Source organism: Dromiciops gliroides, chromosome 3, assembly GCF_019393635.1.
Source record: "Dromiciops gliroides isolate mDroGli1 chromosome 3, mDroGli1.pri, whole genome shotgun sequence".
In the NCBI taxonomy this organism is placed as follows: domain Eukaryota; kingdom Metazoa; phylum Chordata; class Mammalia; order Microbiotheria; family Microbiotheriidae; genus Dromiciops; species Dromiciops gliroides.
Window position 1 is genome coordinate 449,415,746 of NC_057863.1, and position 19,423 is coordinate 449,435,168.

At 37.4% G+C, this 19,423-nt stretch overlaps 1 protein-coding gene across 3 annotated transcripts in view; it reads left to right on the forward strand.

The window, feature by feature from the left end:
- The window catches only part of LOC122751490 (sodium channel protein type 1 subunit alpha), a 209,111-nt gene that overhangs the window by 132,063 nt on the left and 57,625 nt on the right, over window positions 1-19,423 (forward strand). For all 3 annotated transcript variants that reach the window (XM_043998558.1, XM_043998559.1, XM_043998560.1), the window contains exon 18: window positions 8,223-8,705. In XM_043998558.1, coding sequence (XP_043854493.1) covers window positions 8,223-8,705 — 483 coding nt within the window. The remainder of the gene's footprint in view (window positions 1-8,222; window positions 8,706-19,423) is intronic.

The window sequence follows — 19,423 nt, forward strand, 5'->3', positions numbered from 1 at the left end:
ATCATATTTTGTTATTTCATCTTTCCTGTGCCTTATGACCCCTAACCCTGTTATTTCTCTTCATTGTGACCTCCAATTCTTCTACCTCTCAGTTCTTTTCAATGTTATCATCTTCTCTCCTCCCTCTCTTGATATCTTGGGGAACCAGTTCAACTCTACACTATCCTCTATCCTTTAAGACTTTGCCCCCTTATTCTATTATTAATCATACCTTGCCAAACCCAACCCTTGATTAATACTACCATTCGTATCCTTTGTTCCTGTTCATATGTTATAGAAAGAAGCTAAGCAAAATTATGAAACCCTGCTGATTGAGTCCACTGTAAATTTATGTTTTCTAATCACACCTGGTCTTCATCATAGCAAGCCAATGTTCCACTTCTCTCTGATTAATACATTGACCCATTCTTCATAGTGAGCTTTCCAAACCTTTGTATCTCTCTTCAAACCTCATACAGTACCTCTTCCATCAACCCTCACAGATGAAAATATCACTACATATTTCAAGAAAAAAACTGAGGCCATTCACTGAGAATTCCTTCTTCTTAATATCATGTAATCATCACCAATAATACCTAGTATTTATATAGTGCTTTATGGTTTACGAAGCACTTTACACATGTCAACTTATTTGATCCTCACAACCCTGTAGGATAGGTAATATTATTATCCCCATTTTACAGATGAGGAAACTGACGGTTTAAGTAACTTGTCCAAGGTCACACAGCTAGTAAGTATCTGAGACAGACTCAGTCTTCTTGACTCCAAGTCCCACACTCTAGCCATTACACCACCTAGCTACCCATCATATCACATAGTCCTCTCTCTAATTTCTCCTTCACATCTGTCTCAGATAAAGAGTAGACATGCCCTTCTACCTACATTCCTATCCTAAGTTCTTTCATCTTCTCCAGAACAATGTCCACATGATCATCTCTACCCTCTCTCTAATATAGTTTTTATTTTTGTCAATTAACAGGCATTAATTTTTCCCTTCTCCCACCATCCTCCTCCATGAAAAAATAGAAAAACAAAATTCTTGTAACGTATATATGGTCAAGCAAAACAAATTCTCATATTGGCCATGTCCAAATATGTATGACACATCCTGTACTCAGTCCATCACTCTTTTGTCAGGAAGGAGGTAACATGCTTCATCATCAGACCTCTGGAATTGAAGTTGGTCATGGGATTTGTCAGAGTTTTTAAGCCTTTACTTCAAATGAAGTATAATAGATTTTGTTCCATCAGAGGCAGTTAAGTAGTGTAGTAGATAGAGTGCTGGTCCTGGAGTCAGGAAGACCTGAGTTCGAATCAGGATTTAGATACTTATTACCTGTGTGGCACTTGGGGCAGCTAGGTGGCGCATTGGATAAAGCACCAGCCCTGGATTCAGGAGTGCCTGAGTTCAAATCCAGCCTCGGACACTTGAGACTTACTATTTGTGTGACCCCAGGCAAGTCACTTAACCCCCATTGCCCGCCAAAAAAAAAAAAAAAAAACCTGTGTGGCACTGGACAAGTCATTTGACCTCTGTTTACCTCAGTTTTCTAAACTCTAAAGTGGGGATAATAATATCATCTCCTTTACAGAGTTGTTATGAGAATCAAATGAGATACTTTTTTAAAAGCACTTAGCACAGTGCCTTAAACATAGTAGGTGCTATGGAAATGCTTATTCCCTTATTCCCCCTTTCCATCCTGTTTCCCTATTAAATGAGATAGATTAATGTACCCAACTGTATGTTTTTTCCTTCCTTTGATCACTTCAAACAAGAATGAGATAGATATATTTCCTGTTTCCCCTACCCATTCTTCCTTATTTTCATTTTCTACTTGTAAATCTTGATTTTGTGAGCTAATTTCCTCATTCTCACTCCTTTTCCATTCCTTTTTTAATTAAAGTATAACAAAACCACCTCCTAGGTCCTCTATCTATTTCAATGGATTGTTTTTTATAATCCATGATAATAGGGGACACATGTATCATCTCTCCATATTAGAATGTAAACATTTTATTATTGTTTATGCCCTTATTTTGTTAACTCATAATTTTCTTTATTATGTTTCTCTTTACTTCTATTTGCACTTCAAAGCTTCTACTCAGTTTTGGTCTTTCATCAGGAATACCTAAAAATACTCTATTTATTAAAGATTAATTCCTCCCACCCCTTTAGGATTATATCCATATTTGCCAAATAAATTATTCTTGGTTGTAAGCCTATATCTTTTATACTCTCGAATATCATATTCCAAGCTCTTGATTTCTTTATAATGATGGGTGCTAAATCTTGTGTGATCCTGGTTGAAATTCCAATAGACTGCTGCTGGTCTTAGACTTTATCAGCCAGCTGGAAAGTTCTGATGTTTTAAAATGACAGAACTGCAAGATCCCCTTTGACTTGGATTTTTATTTTGTCCTGTTTGGATGCCACTGTAGGCTTCAGACCAGACTGGAATCTCCAATTGAGACCCTGCTCTGCTTTGCTCCTGAGGTCAGAACTAGTCAACTGCTGTTTACTTCTTTTTTTTCTTTCTCTCTCTTTTTTTTTTTTTTTTAGTGAGACAGTTGGGGTTAAGTGACTTGCCCAGGGTCACACAGCTAGTAAGTGTTAAGTGTCTGAGGCCGGATTTTTAACTCAGGTCCTCCTGAATCCAGGGCCGGTGCTCTATCCACTGTGCCATCTAGCTGCCCCTGCTGTTTACTTCTGAACTTGCTTCTTGCCCAATACCCAGCCTAGAACATTACTCACCTTGTAATATTATCTTAGGTGGAGGTTCTCTCTCCTCACTCCACCTAAATCTGTCACCTAAAATGTGTAGTGAAGAGCTGCCAGTTGGCATCTTTTCTTGAATCCTGAACAAGGTAAGGAGCCTCTATGTGAGTCTAGGACTTGTTCTTGTCCTGGTACATAGCTTTAACCCTATTTCAATGCTTGTATTTCAACACTCCATGAAGAGCTTCCCAGCTGAATTCTAACCCCAGTGTCTACAGAATTTTCTGTCTATCCCTCTCTCTGCTTATCTGGGATGGAAAATGACTCATTAATTCTTAGGTTTCTTAATTAGGACCTGGTCTGGTGTGATTTGGGGATCTTTTTAGAACAGTTGTGGGGAAACCCAACATTTTAATTTTTAATCTTTCCCTAGCTATTGGATACTTCTCTTTTGCTTACTAACACATCCATACCTCCATATTCTTTAAAAAAACAAACCACTCATTTGATCTGACATTTCTGCTAAATATTGTCCTTTATGCCTCCTAACCTTTTTGGCTAAACTCCCTAAAAAACTTTCCACATTTGGTGCCTCCACTTCCTGTTCTCTTGCTCTTTTCTATACCTTCTGAAATCTGGCTTTCAACCTCATAATTCAACTAAAACTTCTCTTTCCAAAGTTGCCAATTGTCTCTTAATTATGAAAGTGAATAGCTTTTTCTAAATTCACAGTCTTCTTGACCTTCTCTGACATTTGACCCTGTTGGTCATTTTTTTAACCTCCTAGATATTCTCTTTCCTCTCTAGGTTTTCATGCTGTTTCTCTTTCCTGATTCTCCTCCTACCTTTCTGACTGTTCTTCCTCAATTTCCTTTGCCGAATCTTCCTCCACATCATACCTAGTAGTTGTGGGTGACCCCCAAGGCGTTGTCCTCAGCCCTCTACTCTTATCCTTCCATACCAGTTAATGATCTCATAAAGTCCCATGAGTTCAACAATCATCCCTATTCAAATGATTTCCAGATTTATATATCTAGTCCTAATCTCTCTTTCACTGTAGTCCTGCAAAGACAACTAACTTTTAAACATCTCAAGCGGGATGACCATTCTGCATATCAAATTCAAAATTTCCAAAGTAATTTATTATCTTTCTCCCCAAACACCCCTCTTCCAAACTTCTCTATTATTGAAGGATCTCACTATCCTCTCCTTACTAGCTGTGTGACCCTGGGCAACTGTGTGACAACTGAGGTTCTGTCTGCTTCACTTTCCTTAACTGTAAAATGGGGATAATCATAGCATCTACCTCTAGGGTTGCTGTGATCATTAAATAAGAGAGTATTTGTAAAATGCTTAGCACAGCACCTGGCACATGTTTATCACTTAATCATTGCTTGTTTCCTTCCTTCCCAGGTATCCAGGCTCTCAATCTGAGTGTCACCCTTAACTCCTCACACTCATTCACCCCAGTTATCTAATTATGTTGTTTCTACCTTCACACTATGTCTTGTTTATGTCTCTTTCTCTCTACTCATACAGCAACTATTTTCTCCCCTCATTACCTGTAATCTGCACTTTACAATAACCATCAAATTGTTCTCTCTACCATAAGTCTATTCCCTCTGTGATCCATCATCTATTCACCTGCCAGAGTAACTTTTCATTTTTTAATAATATTTTATTTTATTTTTTCTAATTACAGGTAAATATAGTTTTCAATATTCATTTTTGTAAGATTTTCAATTCCGAATTTTTCTCCCTTCCTTCCTTCCCTCCCCCCTCCTGAAGACAGCAAGCAATCTGATATAGGTTGTATAGTACAATCATTGTAAACATATTTCCACATTAGTCACATTGTAAGAGAAGAATCAGAACAAAAGCAGAAAACCACGAGAAAGAAAAAACAACAAAAAAGCAACAAAAAAGTGAAAATAATATACTTCGATCTGCATTCAGACCGCATAGTTCTTTTTTCTGGATTTGGAGAGCATTTTCCATCATGAGTCTTTTGGAATTGTCTTGGCTCTTGTATTTCTAAGAAGAGCTAAGTCTATCACAGCTGATTATTGCACAATGTTGCTATTACTGTGTACAATGTTCTCTTGGTTCTGCTTACTTCACAAAGTAAGTTTTCTAAAGTAAATATCTAACCATATTAATCCTTCCCCTTAATCACAGACTTTGAGCCGAAAGGGATATTACAAAATTTTGAGTACAACACTCTCATTTTACATGTAAAGAAACTGAGGCACAAAGACATTAAGTTACTTGCCTAAGCTTCTAAGAATCTGAGGTAAGAATTGAACTCAGATCTTCCTGACTCCAAATCCACTATTTCATCCACAATTCCATGCTGCCTCCAAAATAAATTATTGACTCCCTAATTGCCTCTGGGATCATACATAAGCTCCTCTATTTTACATTTAAAGTTCTTAAACCCCTGACCTCTTTCTACATTTTCAGTCTTCTTTTACTTCCTTCCACACACTCTACCATCAAACTATGCCAGCCTACTTGCTGTTCCTCACTTATGACATTCCATCCTCAATCTTGGTGTCTTTCCACTGGTTGTCCCCATTGCCTGAAGTTTGTTTGTTTGTTTTTCCTTTCTGTCTTTGCTTCCCCTCATTTAGAGCTCAAAATGCTAACCCCAACCAGTGACTAGGGACTTCCTAGCTGTGATAAACTTCCATCTACCCTGTGTTTGCTTGCATATACCTAGTTATATTCATGTTAGAATGTAAATTCCTTGAGGGAAGGAACTGTACATTCCTTTCTTTGAATTCCCAGTACTTAGCACAGTGCCTAAAACACTAAATGCTTAGTGAGTGCTTGTTGACTGACATTTTAGAAAGGACACTAATAAGTTGGAAAGCATCCAGAAGAAGACAACCCAAATGGTGAATGGCCTTGAGTTCACGCCATATGAAATGGGTGACAGAATGAGAACATTTTGCCTGGAGAAGAAAAGACTTAGAGAGGACATGATAGCTTTATTCAAGTACTTTCAGTATTTGAAGAGTTGCCATGGAAAGGACAGATCAGAATTGTTCTGATTAGCCCCCCAGGGTAGATTTAAGAAAAATGGATGGAAGTTGAAAAGAGATAAATATAGGTTTGATTTCTAGAAGATCTTCTTACAAATGTTAATTATCCAAATGGGAATGGATTTCCTTGGAAAACAGAGGATTTCCTCCTTAATGGGAGTCTTAAATAAAGGCTGAATTACTGCTTGTTAGGTATGTTCAAGTATGGTTTCCAATTGGTGGCTTTTGAGGTCTGTTTTAATGAAGAATCGGGAAGGCTCAGGACACCAACTTTAAATATAAGGAAACATTGAGTATGCAATAGGACAGTAAAATAAGCAAGTTTTATTGAGAGGCTGTACTTACAATATGAAGTCAGGCAAGATGGTGGAAATAGATTCAGCCTTCTGGAGCCCCAGATGGAATTGAATTTATCCTGGAGAGAACGGGGTACTCTTCTCAGATTGCTAAAGTCAGGTCAGCTTTTACAGTATTTTCATCTGGGTCTAGGTGGACCATACATAGCTAAAGGGAAGTGATAAATCTAAAACTATGAACTAGTGCCAATTCATGCTAGCAACTCCCTAGTGGCTAAAAAAGAGGCTCTGGGCAGTTACTGCTGGTGTTAATCTAACAGGGTGACCCCAAAGTTTTTTAGCTTCCCTAAGGGCTTTTTTGATTAGTGGGTTAAAGATGCTGGGAGTCATTACAAGGTCTCTTCAAACCCTGAAATTTATATTACATCCCTCATTTCTTATTTTGGGAAAAGCATTTTGTCAACCTTACAGCCTTATATAAATATATTATTATTATTATTACCTCATTCTTCTTATCTTATTTTATAGAGTTCAGATAGAGGGTCCTGGGATAAATCAGTATTCTGTGATTCTTTTATGTTTGCTATAGATTGTGGCACAGATGGATTACATAACTTTCAGTAGTTGAATAAAAGTGTTAGTATGTAAGTTCATCTTCTATAGACTCACTATGAGCATGTTTGATCAACACCAGGACAAGACCATGGGAACTTCATCCTCTACCCACACAATTTTGACTTCTTTTGCTAGGTCTCTATTTTGGAACCTCTTTGTTTTATGTAGCTTAGAGATGATTTGATATGGTGAAATCTTTGAAATTTTTGTTTTAAATTTTTATGGATCAATTTTATTAAATAGTTGTGGGCAACAGTTTATGCTGAAATGATGCTGCAATGAAGCATAATTTGTGATAATTTTTATTGTCCTGGGAGAATTAATAAGTAAAATTTGAAGGGAAATTCCAAATTGAAATAAAAAAGGATAGATTTGTTTACTGCTTCTATAACAATCTATATTCATCAATGGCAATGAAATCATTAAATTTAGATTCCAGAAATTCCTTATTTAACATAGAAAGTAAGGAAATCAGATGGCCCTTAAGAAAATGAAGTCAAGGGGACAGCTAGGTGACACAGTGGATCAAACACCAGCCCTGAACTCAGGAGGACCTGAGTTCAAATCTGGGCCTCAGATACTTGACATTTACTAGCTGTGTAACCCTGGGCAAGTCACTTAACTCTCATTGCCCAGACTAAAAAAAAACAAAACAAAAAAACAAAAAGGAAATGAAGTCAAGAAGAGTAACTCCAAATACATGCAGAATAAATCTGTGTTAAAGGCAATACAATTTAAGAACCAGGATTCAGTTTTCAATACATCTCAAAGAGAGAAAGATTTCAAAAAGAAAGAAAGGATTAGATTTTTTAAAATAAGGTAATGGAAGACATTAGGCCATAACGTCCATGCATTGGTAGGAGAAAGTTCCTCACCAGAAATTCCCTATGCAGATTAAATCACAGGTCCATGAAAGAAAAAATAAACACTTAAAAAAAATTATGAGTGTGGATCACTTGCCATGTGTACCAGAGTTATGAAATCAGGAATTTCACACATATATCCATCAAAGGTCACACAAGTCATTATTTGGAGCCAGAACTAAAATTCAGCACTCCTAATACCCAACCCAGCACTCTTCCATTAGATTATGATGCATCTTGTTCAATTGTTGAGTCTCATGGGGGAGAGGGAAGTGTTATATACAAGGGCAGGGGGGAAAAACCACATGTTTAGGTTCTACTTCTGGCTTTTCCAATTGTGTGAGTATGAGAACATCAACTAATCTCTTTAAGCTTTAGTTTTCTCATCTATAAAATTGATATGATGACACTTGTACAAAGTTGTTTTGAGAGTGATATTTTATAAACTTTTAAACACTCTCTAAATGCAAGGTATTTAGTAGTAGTGGTAGTGGTGGTGGTGGTGGTAGTGGTGGTGGTGGTGGTGGTGGTGGTGGTGGTGGTGGTGGTGGTGGTGGTGGTGGTGGTGGTGGTGGTGGTGGTGGTGGTAGGAGTAGTTTCTGCTTCATTTCTCAGAGCATGTAATCATAATATATTTTTCCTTATCCCGAAGAACTATAATTTATGTATTTGTAATCTTTTAAAGGTACTGAATCTGTTTCTGGCCTTACTACTGAGTTCATTTAGTGCGGACAATCTTGCTGCTACAGATGATGATAATGAAATGAACAACCTCCAAATTGCTGTAGAACGAATGCATCGGGGAATAGCTTATGTGAAAAGGAAAATATATGAATTCATTCAGCAGTCCTTTGTCAGAAAACAGAAGGTTTTAGATGAAATCAAACCACTTGATGATCTGAACAACAAGAAAGATAGCTGCATGTCCAATCACACAACAGAAGCAGGAAAAGATCTTGATTATCTGAAAGATGCCAATGGGACTACAAGTGGCATAGGGACAGGCAGCAGTGTGGAAAAATACATAATTGATGAAAGTGATTACATGTCATTCATAAATAACCCCAGCCTCACAGTAACAGTACCGATTGCTGTTGGAGAATCTGACTTTGAAAATTTAAACACAGAAGACTTCAGTAGTGAATCAGATCTAGAAGAAAGTAAAGAGGTAAGTCTTAGAGATCTGGGTAGCTATAGATGTGTGTACCTACATAATGTAATATGTACCTGTGATGAGAAATGTTGATGAAAGATAGCCTCATATCAATCTTTTGGGCTTTGGATGATTGAAAAGTACATGGAAACAGTGCAAAAGTGAAAAATGGGGCAGTGGCTGTACTTTTTCATACCAAATAGCATAATGGATGGTTTAAATTTTATTACTGCTTACACAAAAAGGCAATTAAATATCAGATATAATTAAGTGTAGGTGTCAAATAACACCCATTTTGCTATTGGTCACAATACAGAATGTGTATTTTTCAGATTAAGATAATAATGATATCTTTGGAATCATGGAACTAATATGATAACGGATAACATATTTAGAATGTATTTACTGTTCAGTCTGGGAAGGGAAGTCCTAAAAAGGGCTAGCTTCCTTCATGGGTATGTAGCGATAACCCTCCTAAGCAGTATAGGAGCAGGGAAACAAAGAACTCTCCAGGGAATTTATTTGCAAAAGAATTTCTTTGTGTTCTAAAATTAAGATTCATATTGAGGACTAAAATAGATGCATTAGCATTTAATAGGTAGTCACAAAAGCTAAAGTGGGAATATGATATTCCCATTATTTACAAATTATACACATGAGGTGGTTCTGTATTTTGTTGTGGGGAGGTTACATTTGTTTTTTATTTTTCAGTCATATATGTCTTAATTAGGGAAAATCATTAAGGGGGTGAGTACCACTAGTACAGCTCCCTCCCTGCAATTTTTAGGTAATTGAGGAGCCTAGAAGGGAGAAGGTAAGGGAAAACAATGGTAGTAACTTTAACATATATCCCTACTTCAGCTCCTCGTATGCTGAATATAACAACAACAACAACAATAAACATTTTGGCAATCATTTTTTAAGCTTGATAATCTGTATGTCTTCTTAGACTCACCCCTTTCCACATGAATAATCGGGTCCATGACTTAGCCAAGGACATTGCCACTTTGCAGTGGGAGCTGAAGTGTTTTGAGTAATGTTTCAATTCAAAATTAGTTAGGGATTTCTACAATAAATGTGGTGACATCTTTCATGGTCTGGTGGCTTGTCTGATTCTTCAGAGTCATTTTTAATATTTGATGAAAGCTGATATGTACTGAATGTTACTTGGTTGAGTTAAAAAAAATTACTGTATTCCAGTGCAAAAACCCTTCATGCAGCTACATAACAAGGAGTTTTTTTCTATAGTTTTAGACGTGAGCTACTCCTGATGCTGTATTGTTCTGAAGAGATCAGGGCTAAAGGACCACTGATCTCTCTAAAATATGAGTATCTGCTTAATGCAAGCAAGTCTATCTCTTCATAGTCCATTTTATGTGTTCTCTCTGGAAAACTTGAATAACATCTTGAGGAAATTTTTATGTGCATCTTTCTAAAACTCAGGTCATCATCATCATAATTTTTCTACGTGTTTATTCTTATACATCTGTTACGGTCTAATGGTTTGTTTCATAAGGGTATAAAAGACTATGTCTCTAGAGATTGTCCACTTTCACTGCATTCAAAACAGGAAGGTTTAAGTAAGATTTGGGAAGTGAAGATGAATCAATCTCTCTCTGTCTCTGTCTCTGTGTCTCTGTCTCTCTCTGTCTCTGTGTCTCTGTGTCTCTGTGTCTCTGTGTCTGTCTCTCTCTCTCTCTCTCTCTCTCTCTCTCTCTCTCTCTCTCTCTCTCTCTCTCTCTCTGTCTCTCTCTCTCTCTCTCTTTCTCTCCCCCTCCCTCCTTCCCTCCCTCCCCACAATTATCCCTTTGTACATTGATTCTGTGTCAAAATGCACTATTGCTAGCTCTTTCCTCTCTACATTAGTGTTGTCTCCATCTTTCTGTATGGATTCACTTGTTCCACTTGGCAAGATGAAAGTGGCAAGATTTGCAGATAAACACCCCAAACTTGGAGGCCATACTCTTAGGTAAAAGGAATGTAGGTCAATCCCATAGGATCAGATATCCTCTCCACGGATAGTTATAAATCTACATTTGGAATGATGGGCATGTTAATTAATACTAGTTATTAAAATAACAATATTATCAATTATTTTTTGCTAGTAATCCTTTGTCTTTATTCTTCCTAATAATGCTGCAAATTGTTTTACAAAATTCAAAAATTATTGAATTAAGTTCCCAATTTGTGCATGGAACTATTCTAGGAGCTATAAAAATGGAACAAATTCTGCTCTCAGGGAGCTTAAATTTCTCTGAAAAACATTACACCCCACTACACAATGTAGCAAAATTTTATTTAGCCACACAAGTTGGCTAATGTAAATAATACCTTGAGGTTACCTATGACTATATGTTTGGCTTAGGGTATAATTTGACCAATGACTTCTGGAAATTCCATCTTATCCTCTCTTTTGGAGGCAGATTGATTTAATGAATAGAGCACTGGACTTAGTTGAAGGCAGGAAGACCTGATTTAAAATCTCACTTTAGACTAGCTGTGTGATCCTGGGCAAATCACAGAATAGCTCTTGGCCTCATTTACATCATATGTAAAATGTAGATAAAAATAGTTCCTACCTCAGAAGGTTGCTGTGAGGAACAATTAAGATAATATATCAAAAGCATTCATACGTTGCAAATGTTAGCTATCATTACTATTATTTTTTTACATTTCTGTGACTCTGCAACATTGTCCGATTAATCAAAGGTAACAGAGAAAGCAAAGAAATGACTTCAGTCTGCAGAACAGTGTCCTTATTTACCATTAAAACAAAACTCTTTGTGAGTAGGGATTACTTCATTCAATTAATCAATAAACATTTATTAAGCATCTACTATGTGCCAGGCACTATGTAAAGTGTTATTTCTAATGTCTAGCACATTCTTGTCACAGTAGGACCTCAATAAAAACATTTTTAAATCTTATTGAATGAGTGAATCTGAGATATATCTAGTAATAATAATAATAACTAACAAATATTACTCTAAAGTTTACAAATTTACATATGTTATTTTATATTCATATCAACCTTGTGGTTGATATGAATCATATGTTATTCCCATTTTATAGATGAAGAAAGGAAGGTCAACAGAGGTTGTGACTTGACCAGGGTCTCTCAGATAATATGTCTGAGGTAAGATTCTAACTCAGATCTTCCAGACTCCAAGTCCAGTCTATCTTTTATGCAACCTAACTGCATCTAGGTAGATAATAAAGTACATGATATTTGTGTGCATAGCTTAATTGTGGCATTGTTGCAAGATTTTGTTTGTTTAACAGTGAGTTATTGACTTTTGCCAAAGAGATTACAAACTTAAAATGCCAAGAGAGACATATTTTTGGCAAGGCTGAATTTGTTCCGCTGTACTATGCATATTTATGATGAGAGTTTTATATTTCTTTTGTGTTTGAATAGGTAAGGGGACAGTGGGAGGGACAAATTACAAATGCTTATAAAATAAACAATTTATTTTCATTAAATAAATAGATTGTTAATAAATATATAAAAAGAAAATATGGATGAAAGAGTAAGTTGTTAGAACTCTCCAAAAATTGATGTGCTAAGTCAGCTTTTCCTCAAAAATCTCCATTGTTTTCAATGAGTAGTCTTGTAGCCATGTAACATCATAAATGAAATGCCAATTGAACAAATGTGAAATAGGTGTTTATTTTAATAGTCTAACATTTTAATTACTACTTATGCAGTTTTATCAACAAAGGGTAAGATTTTTATTAACTCGATAAATATTTATTGTGTTTATTACGTGTCCAGCATTGCAGGAGAAACAAAAGTGACAATAACAAAATTGTGATAATGGCCACAAAAATAGCTATATTTTTTGCTTATATAGCTGTATAATTGGTTCGGAAGTTGAAGGCAGAAGTAGTTGTGACTGACTTTTAGTCTGGGATCCCATGAATAAACTTCATATTGGCATAATTGAAAAGGTGACATAACAGTATATCATAGAGTCCAACTCTACCATTTTACAGATGAGGAAACTGAAGGTCAGAGAAATTAATGACCATTCAAGGTCATGCTGATGATAAACGAAAGAAGTGATATTTGAAACTAGGTCCTCCAATGCCAACTCTTGTGGCCTTTTCTCTATGACATACCGAATCCCCACAATGATAACCAGGGATGTGTTGTAAAATGTTTAACAATCAGCTGTTTGACAGGGGGTAGGACATAACACTTTTGGGTTAATCTGCATTATTAACATTTTCTCTAACATTTTATTAACTTTACACAATCAACAAAACAATAAGTCAAGCCCCTTTTGTAGCATATGCTGATTTCTGCAGTGTAATTGCTTACACTGAAAATTTAACTATTGGTTCTGAGCCTGTTAGGTTATCAGGGGTATGCTAGAGCCAACCCTATCTGGCCCTGTTCCTCAATAATTAATACACTTCCACTCCTCATACCCACATTAATTAAAAATTATGTAGAAAAATATGAAACCTTGTTGATTGGGTTCATAACAAGTTCATGCTACACAGTCTCAACTGGGCCCTTAGTACAAAAGCGATCCTTTTTTAATCTCAACGATTTCAGGGATTCTGGATGCCTGATTGTCATTATTCAAATCCTGTTCTTCATCCTCTACTGACTGCTCCCTTATTCTTCCACACCAAAGCTCCCCAACACTTCAACTGACTCTCTGGAATGCTTGCTTCATAGGTAACAAATTAGACTTCATTTTAAACATTGTACATTCTTGCCCTGAGGCCTGGCTCCCTCCTGATGACATGACTTCTCTGGTTACCCTTTCCAGCATTTGGTTATATTTTTACTCATTCACTCAGACTTACTGGTCATTGTGGGAAAGTTGGATTACTCATTGCTCTCCATTGCCACTTCCAGGCTCTGCCATGACCCTGACTCAGTAACCTCTTCTCTTTTTTCATTCAGTAAATATTTATCCCCCAATTAATAGCCACTGTTTCCAGACCTCAATTATACTCTCCTTCCTTCTTCAATGAGTTCAGTACCTGGCTCACAGTTTTTCTCTCCTCTCTCACTACTGCCTCTATATAACATGCATGTTGAGGCCTTCTCAAATACTCTAACTCCCCAGTGCCTCAATCCATTCAATTCCTTCATCTATTCTTCCTATCTATTTACCCCAGCTACACATAGAAATGGTCATATCCTTGCTCTTTCCATCACCCACAAGCATATTATTTCCATGTTCACGAACTCTGAAATTCCTTTTTACTGATCACAATTTATTTGTCATTGCATTTCTTCCTTGGCATTGCAACTCTGAACCCTGTACTTCATCCTCACCATGACTTCTGGTCCCTCACCCCCTCAAGTCTTTCCCATGTCATCACTCCTGAACTAGCTATATTCTCTTCCCTCCCCCCCCACACACCTTTACTACCTAGTGAATAAATCCAACTCTACACTGTTCTCTTCTCCCTTTCCTATAGAAGATCTTGCCCTTCCAAAAAAAAAAACCCAGTCTTGGATTATTCCCATTATCCACTGCCTTTGATGTTACTCACATGCTACGAAATGAAGTTGGAATACATCATGAAACTAAGATGACTGGGTTCATGACAAGTTTTGTTACACAATTTCAACTGGGCACTCACTATGGCAAGTACACCTCACCACCCACTACCCCATTCAACTCACTACTGAACTTTTCCAAACCTTTTCATCCCTTCTTGAACCTCCCAGAGTTCTCCCTCCCATCCCTTTCAGGTGATAACATTGCCTCATACTTTACTGAAATTGAGGGCATTTGCTAAAAGTTCCTTCTCCCTTGTTCCTCATCTCATATCACTCAGGTGTCTTCTTTTTTTTAAATTAAATTTTCATTTTATTTAGAATTTTTCCCCAAGTTACATGAAAAAAAAATTTTTTTCACATTGATTTTTTAAAACTTTGTGTTCTAAATTTTCTTCCTCCCTCATTCTTCAACCATCCCAATGAAATCAAGCATTTAAATATGTCATACATGTGCAGTTATGTAAAACATCTTCACATTAGGTTGTGAAAGAAAATAGATAAAATAACTTTAGAAAGAAGAGCTAACAAATAAAATTATACTTCAATCTGTATTCAGATACCATCAGTTCTTTCTCTGTTGATGGTTTGCATTTTTCATACGTTCTTCTGATATCATCCTGCTCATCATTTCTTTCACAGTTACTATTGCTAACTGTATTATCCTCCATCTTATTCCCTCCCCTTGATATTTACTATCCCAGTCACCTAAATAAGCTGTCTTTCGCTGAAAGATAGTCTTACTCTGTTCTTATGTGGGTTAGACTGCCCTGGGAGTCTTATGGCATTGTTTTTGGAGTATGTGGACAGATTTGTCAGGAGCTGGGGGAGTCACAGCCTTTCTTCCACCATCTTGGCTCTGCCCCCACTCATATGTCTTCTGCCACTTTATCCTCCTAAATTCCTATCCACATAAAGAGGTGGGCTTTTTCCTTGCCAAACCAAACCCAAGTGATCCTATTTCATCCTATCTTCTCCAGAAGATTGTCCCCTATATCATCCCTATTCTCTCACTAATATTTAATCACTCACTGCATACTGTTTGCTTTTCTACTTCCTATGAACATGCTCATGATTCCTACATCCTCAAAAAACCCTCACTTGATCCATCCTTCCCTGATAGTTATAGTCCTAAGTCTCTCCTTGTTGTGGCTAAACTCCTTGAGAGTTTATGTCCTTGAGAAGGCTATCTACATTGAGTGCTTCCATTTCCTTCCCTCTCACTTTCTTTTTAACTCTCTTTAGTTGATTTCTGATCTTATTTTTCAACTGAAACTACTTTCCCCAAAGTTACTAATGATATTTTAATAGCCAAATATAAGGGTTTGCTTTTAATACTTATCCTTTTTAATTCTCTTCAGTCTTTGACAGAGTCAATCACTCTCTTCTTCTTAGTATTCCTTTCTCTGTTTTCATGACACCACTTTCTCCTGGTTCCCCTCCTATGTGACTGATCCTTCTTTAAGTTCTTTGATGGATTTTCATCCAAATCATGCCTTGTTAACAGTGTAAGTCCCCCAAAGCTCATATCTTCTTACTATATACTATTTCACTTGGTGATCTCATCAAATCCATGGTTTCAACTATCATCTCTATGCAAGTGATGCTCAGATATACTTGTTCAGCCCTAACCTCACATCTCCATCTGCCTTTAAGACATTCTTAACTAGATGTTCCATAAACATTTTAAACTCAACATGTCCAAGACTGGATTTATTATCTTCCTCTCTAAGCCCTCCTTTTTTTCCTAAGTTCCCTATTACTGTTGGAGATATCACCATCCTCTCAGTCTCCCAGGATTACAACCAAAATATCATCCTTGATGCTTCACTCCCTCTTACCCCCCACATCCAATAAGTTGGTTGTCTTATTTTCATTTTCATATCTCTCATAGTTTTCCCCTTCTGTCCTCTGACATAGCCACCATGATAGCATATACCCTCAGCATCTCAAGCCTAGATTTTTGGCAATACCATGGTTTCCCTGCCTCAAGACTCTTCCCCACTCCAATCCATCATTTACTCAGCTGTCAAATTGATCTTCCTTGCATATCTGACCATGTAACACACCCCCATCCCACAAATTCCAGTGGTTTCCTATTACTTCCAGGATCAATTTACAAAATATTTTATCTGACATTCAAAGCTCTTCATGACGTATATTCCCTGTCCTTTCCAGTCTTCTTGTTCTAGCCTTCCTACCACATACTGTATGATCCAGCAACATCATCCCCCTTTCTGTATTTCACACAAAATACTTCATCTCCTACCTTTTACTTGCCATTCTCCATGTCTAGACCACTTTCTATCTTCAGCTCTGCCTCAATTTTCCCTGGCTTCCTTCAAGCCCCACTTCCACAAGAAACCTTTCCCAGTTTTCCTTAATCTTCCTATGAGATAATCCTTAATTTATACTGTATATATCACATATAGATATATATATAGATACATACATACACACACATTTACATTTTGTTTCCCCATTAGACTTTTAAGTCCTTGAGACCAGGGACAAACTTGCTATTCTTTGAATCCTCAGCATTTAACATAGTGCTTATGGTGTTTTACAAGTGTTATCTGGGAAAAAATCCCTCTAGTATAAATGTTAGCTGATTGATTGATAGGAGGCCCTTACATACAAAGACACCCAGTTCAATAATATATTACATTTATATAGCTGTGAAGTTATTTAAAGGACATAAGGTTGAGGCAGAGCCAAGATGGCAGAGTGTTAGCAAGCACGGCAATGAACTCCCTTCCCAAACTTCTCTGAATAGATCTACAAAATGTACCAGACTAAATCCAGAACAGGAAATCCAGAAAAAGTCACAGTGAGTCATTTGCCCAGCCCAGCTTGACATTGAGGATAGGTAGTCCAGGCCAAAACACAAAGCATTCTGAGCACTCTAGCACTCAGGCTGTGTACCAGCATAAGAACTAGGGCTCCATCAGTGGCATAACAGGGGACATGAAAGGAACAAGCACCAAGTGACAACTCTGTTGCCCACTTCCTAGTTCTGGGTTACATATCCAGGATAGAGTAAAAAGGGGGTCTGTACACAGAAGTAGTTTTTCAAGGTGGGGAGGTGCTGGGCCATATACAAAGAAAGGAGGAGGTTAGAAAGCAGCAACAATAGCAGAATGGTATGGCTTTGACCCCAAGCTCAAAACAGGATCTCACTTCCAGCATCTAGCTCAACCTGAAAAGGAATAACCAGACTGAAGGGAAGCCTACAATTCTTCCATTCTGAGTAACAGAGCTTTCCAGATGAATAATAAAAGCAAACTCCAGAAGCAGTCTACTCTTGTGCAGACTCAAACCCAGGTCAGGAACTTGCAGAGCTCAGAGAAGGAGATGGGAAACAGACTTTGCCCTGGATCATAGCAACCAAGACCCTGGAATAATATAATACTCAATACCCGAAGGAAGCCGCAACAGGACCAGCCAAGAGCTCCCCTTCAGACATGTGGCAGAGCTGAACTTTAATATCAAGTTTAAAGTCAGGAAGTAGGCTGAGAAAATTGTGAAGTTAATAAAAGGAGCTCTACAATAATAATCTATTATGGTGACTGTGATGCTCAAGACGACACATACTGAGAAGAGGATGAGTCTAAAACATTTATAATCTATGCCTCAGAGCAAACCACGACTTGGGCATAAACTCAACTAGAATTCTTAGAAGAGAGGAAGCAAGCATTTACAGATGAGAAAACTAAGGCCTTTAGAGGTTTCATGACTTACCTAAGGTCATGTAGGTGATAAGCATCAGAGACAGAAGTTGAACCCAGATCTTCCAACTCCACCGTCACTATATTTTCCATAGCACTATGCTATCTCCCTATTGAAAAGGGAATGGAGGAGAGGGAGTTGGCTAGGGATCCAGGAGAGACTGGCTGCCATGGATGAGTCTAAGAGAAATGGGAGTAGTGACTAGGGAAAGGATCCCAGGCCCAAACTTAATCACAGGGATTTTGAGAAGAATTCTAGGGCAGGAGATTGCCATGCCCTTCTATAGTACCAGTGTTAATGTTGATATTATTCTCTGAGGAAAAGATAGAAAAGCTTGAGGTAGGATATAGTATATAGACAGCATCAGGGGAGATGATGAGGTATTCATGCTGGCTAGGTTCTTTGGTTGTCTGGATAGAATGAAGCTAAGTCTGGGCACTAACTTCCAATTAACAACCAGAGCAACTCTTTCCCAGTGTCAGTCCCAAAGTTAAATTGATGATTTAGCAGCCACCAATACAAAGAAACAGAAAACTTGGAATATGATATTCCACAAGGCTTACAGTCAAGAATATTTTACCCAGCAAAATTGAGTGTAGTGCTGAGGGGTGAAGGACTAACGGGAAATGAACCTTTAACAAGATAGAGGACCTCTAAGCAGTCCTAATGAAAAGACAGGAGCCATGGAGAAACTCTGAAGTTCAAACACAGGAGTAAAGAGAAACATATGTATGAAGATAGATAGGATCTCTAGTAAATCGAAGGTTCACTGGTCCAGGTGGTAAAGGAGAAGTAGTGGCAGGACATATGACAAGAACATATTATGTGGTCAAATTATATATTGGGATGGGACTTAGGTCATGGAAGTCTGCCAGGCACAGAGTGAAAGAAGACCCAATGCAATAAATAAGTAGTATGTGTGATTAGCTTTGAAGCACATGCTCACAAGGAAGCATCACTGAAAGACTGAACCAATATTGAACTAGGGTGAGCTGCAATTGGGACAAAAATAAGGAAGGAACAAATCACTGGTCAAGGGTAGTAAGAGTGGAAAGAGACATCTTAGTTCTCTTCCAATTCTAAGTCTTATGATCATAAGTTGCTCTCTATTATTCTAGGGGTAAAGAGGTTATCACAGTTTACCAAGAAGGAGATTCTTATGTAAATATCTTGGATTAGAAATTTTCTCCTCAGCAAATTCATGATTAACTCTGGATTATGAACTCAATAAAATAGAGAATGAATTTGGCATTGGGATCACAAAGCCTTGGGTTTTAGTTCTCCCTCCTAAACATACTGTGTGACCATCAGGATGTTTATTTAATTTCTCAGTGGCCCAGGCAACTGAGTGTAAATTATTGACAAACTGACCATCTGTATCAGTTAAGGAAGTTAATATCCTGAAAATTCTCTATACCAGTGAAATAATCCATCCAGACCACATCACCCAACCAAAATGAACTGAATATATATAGTA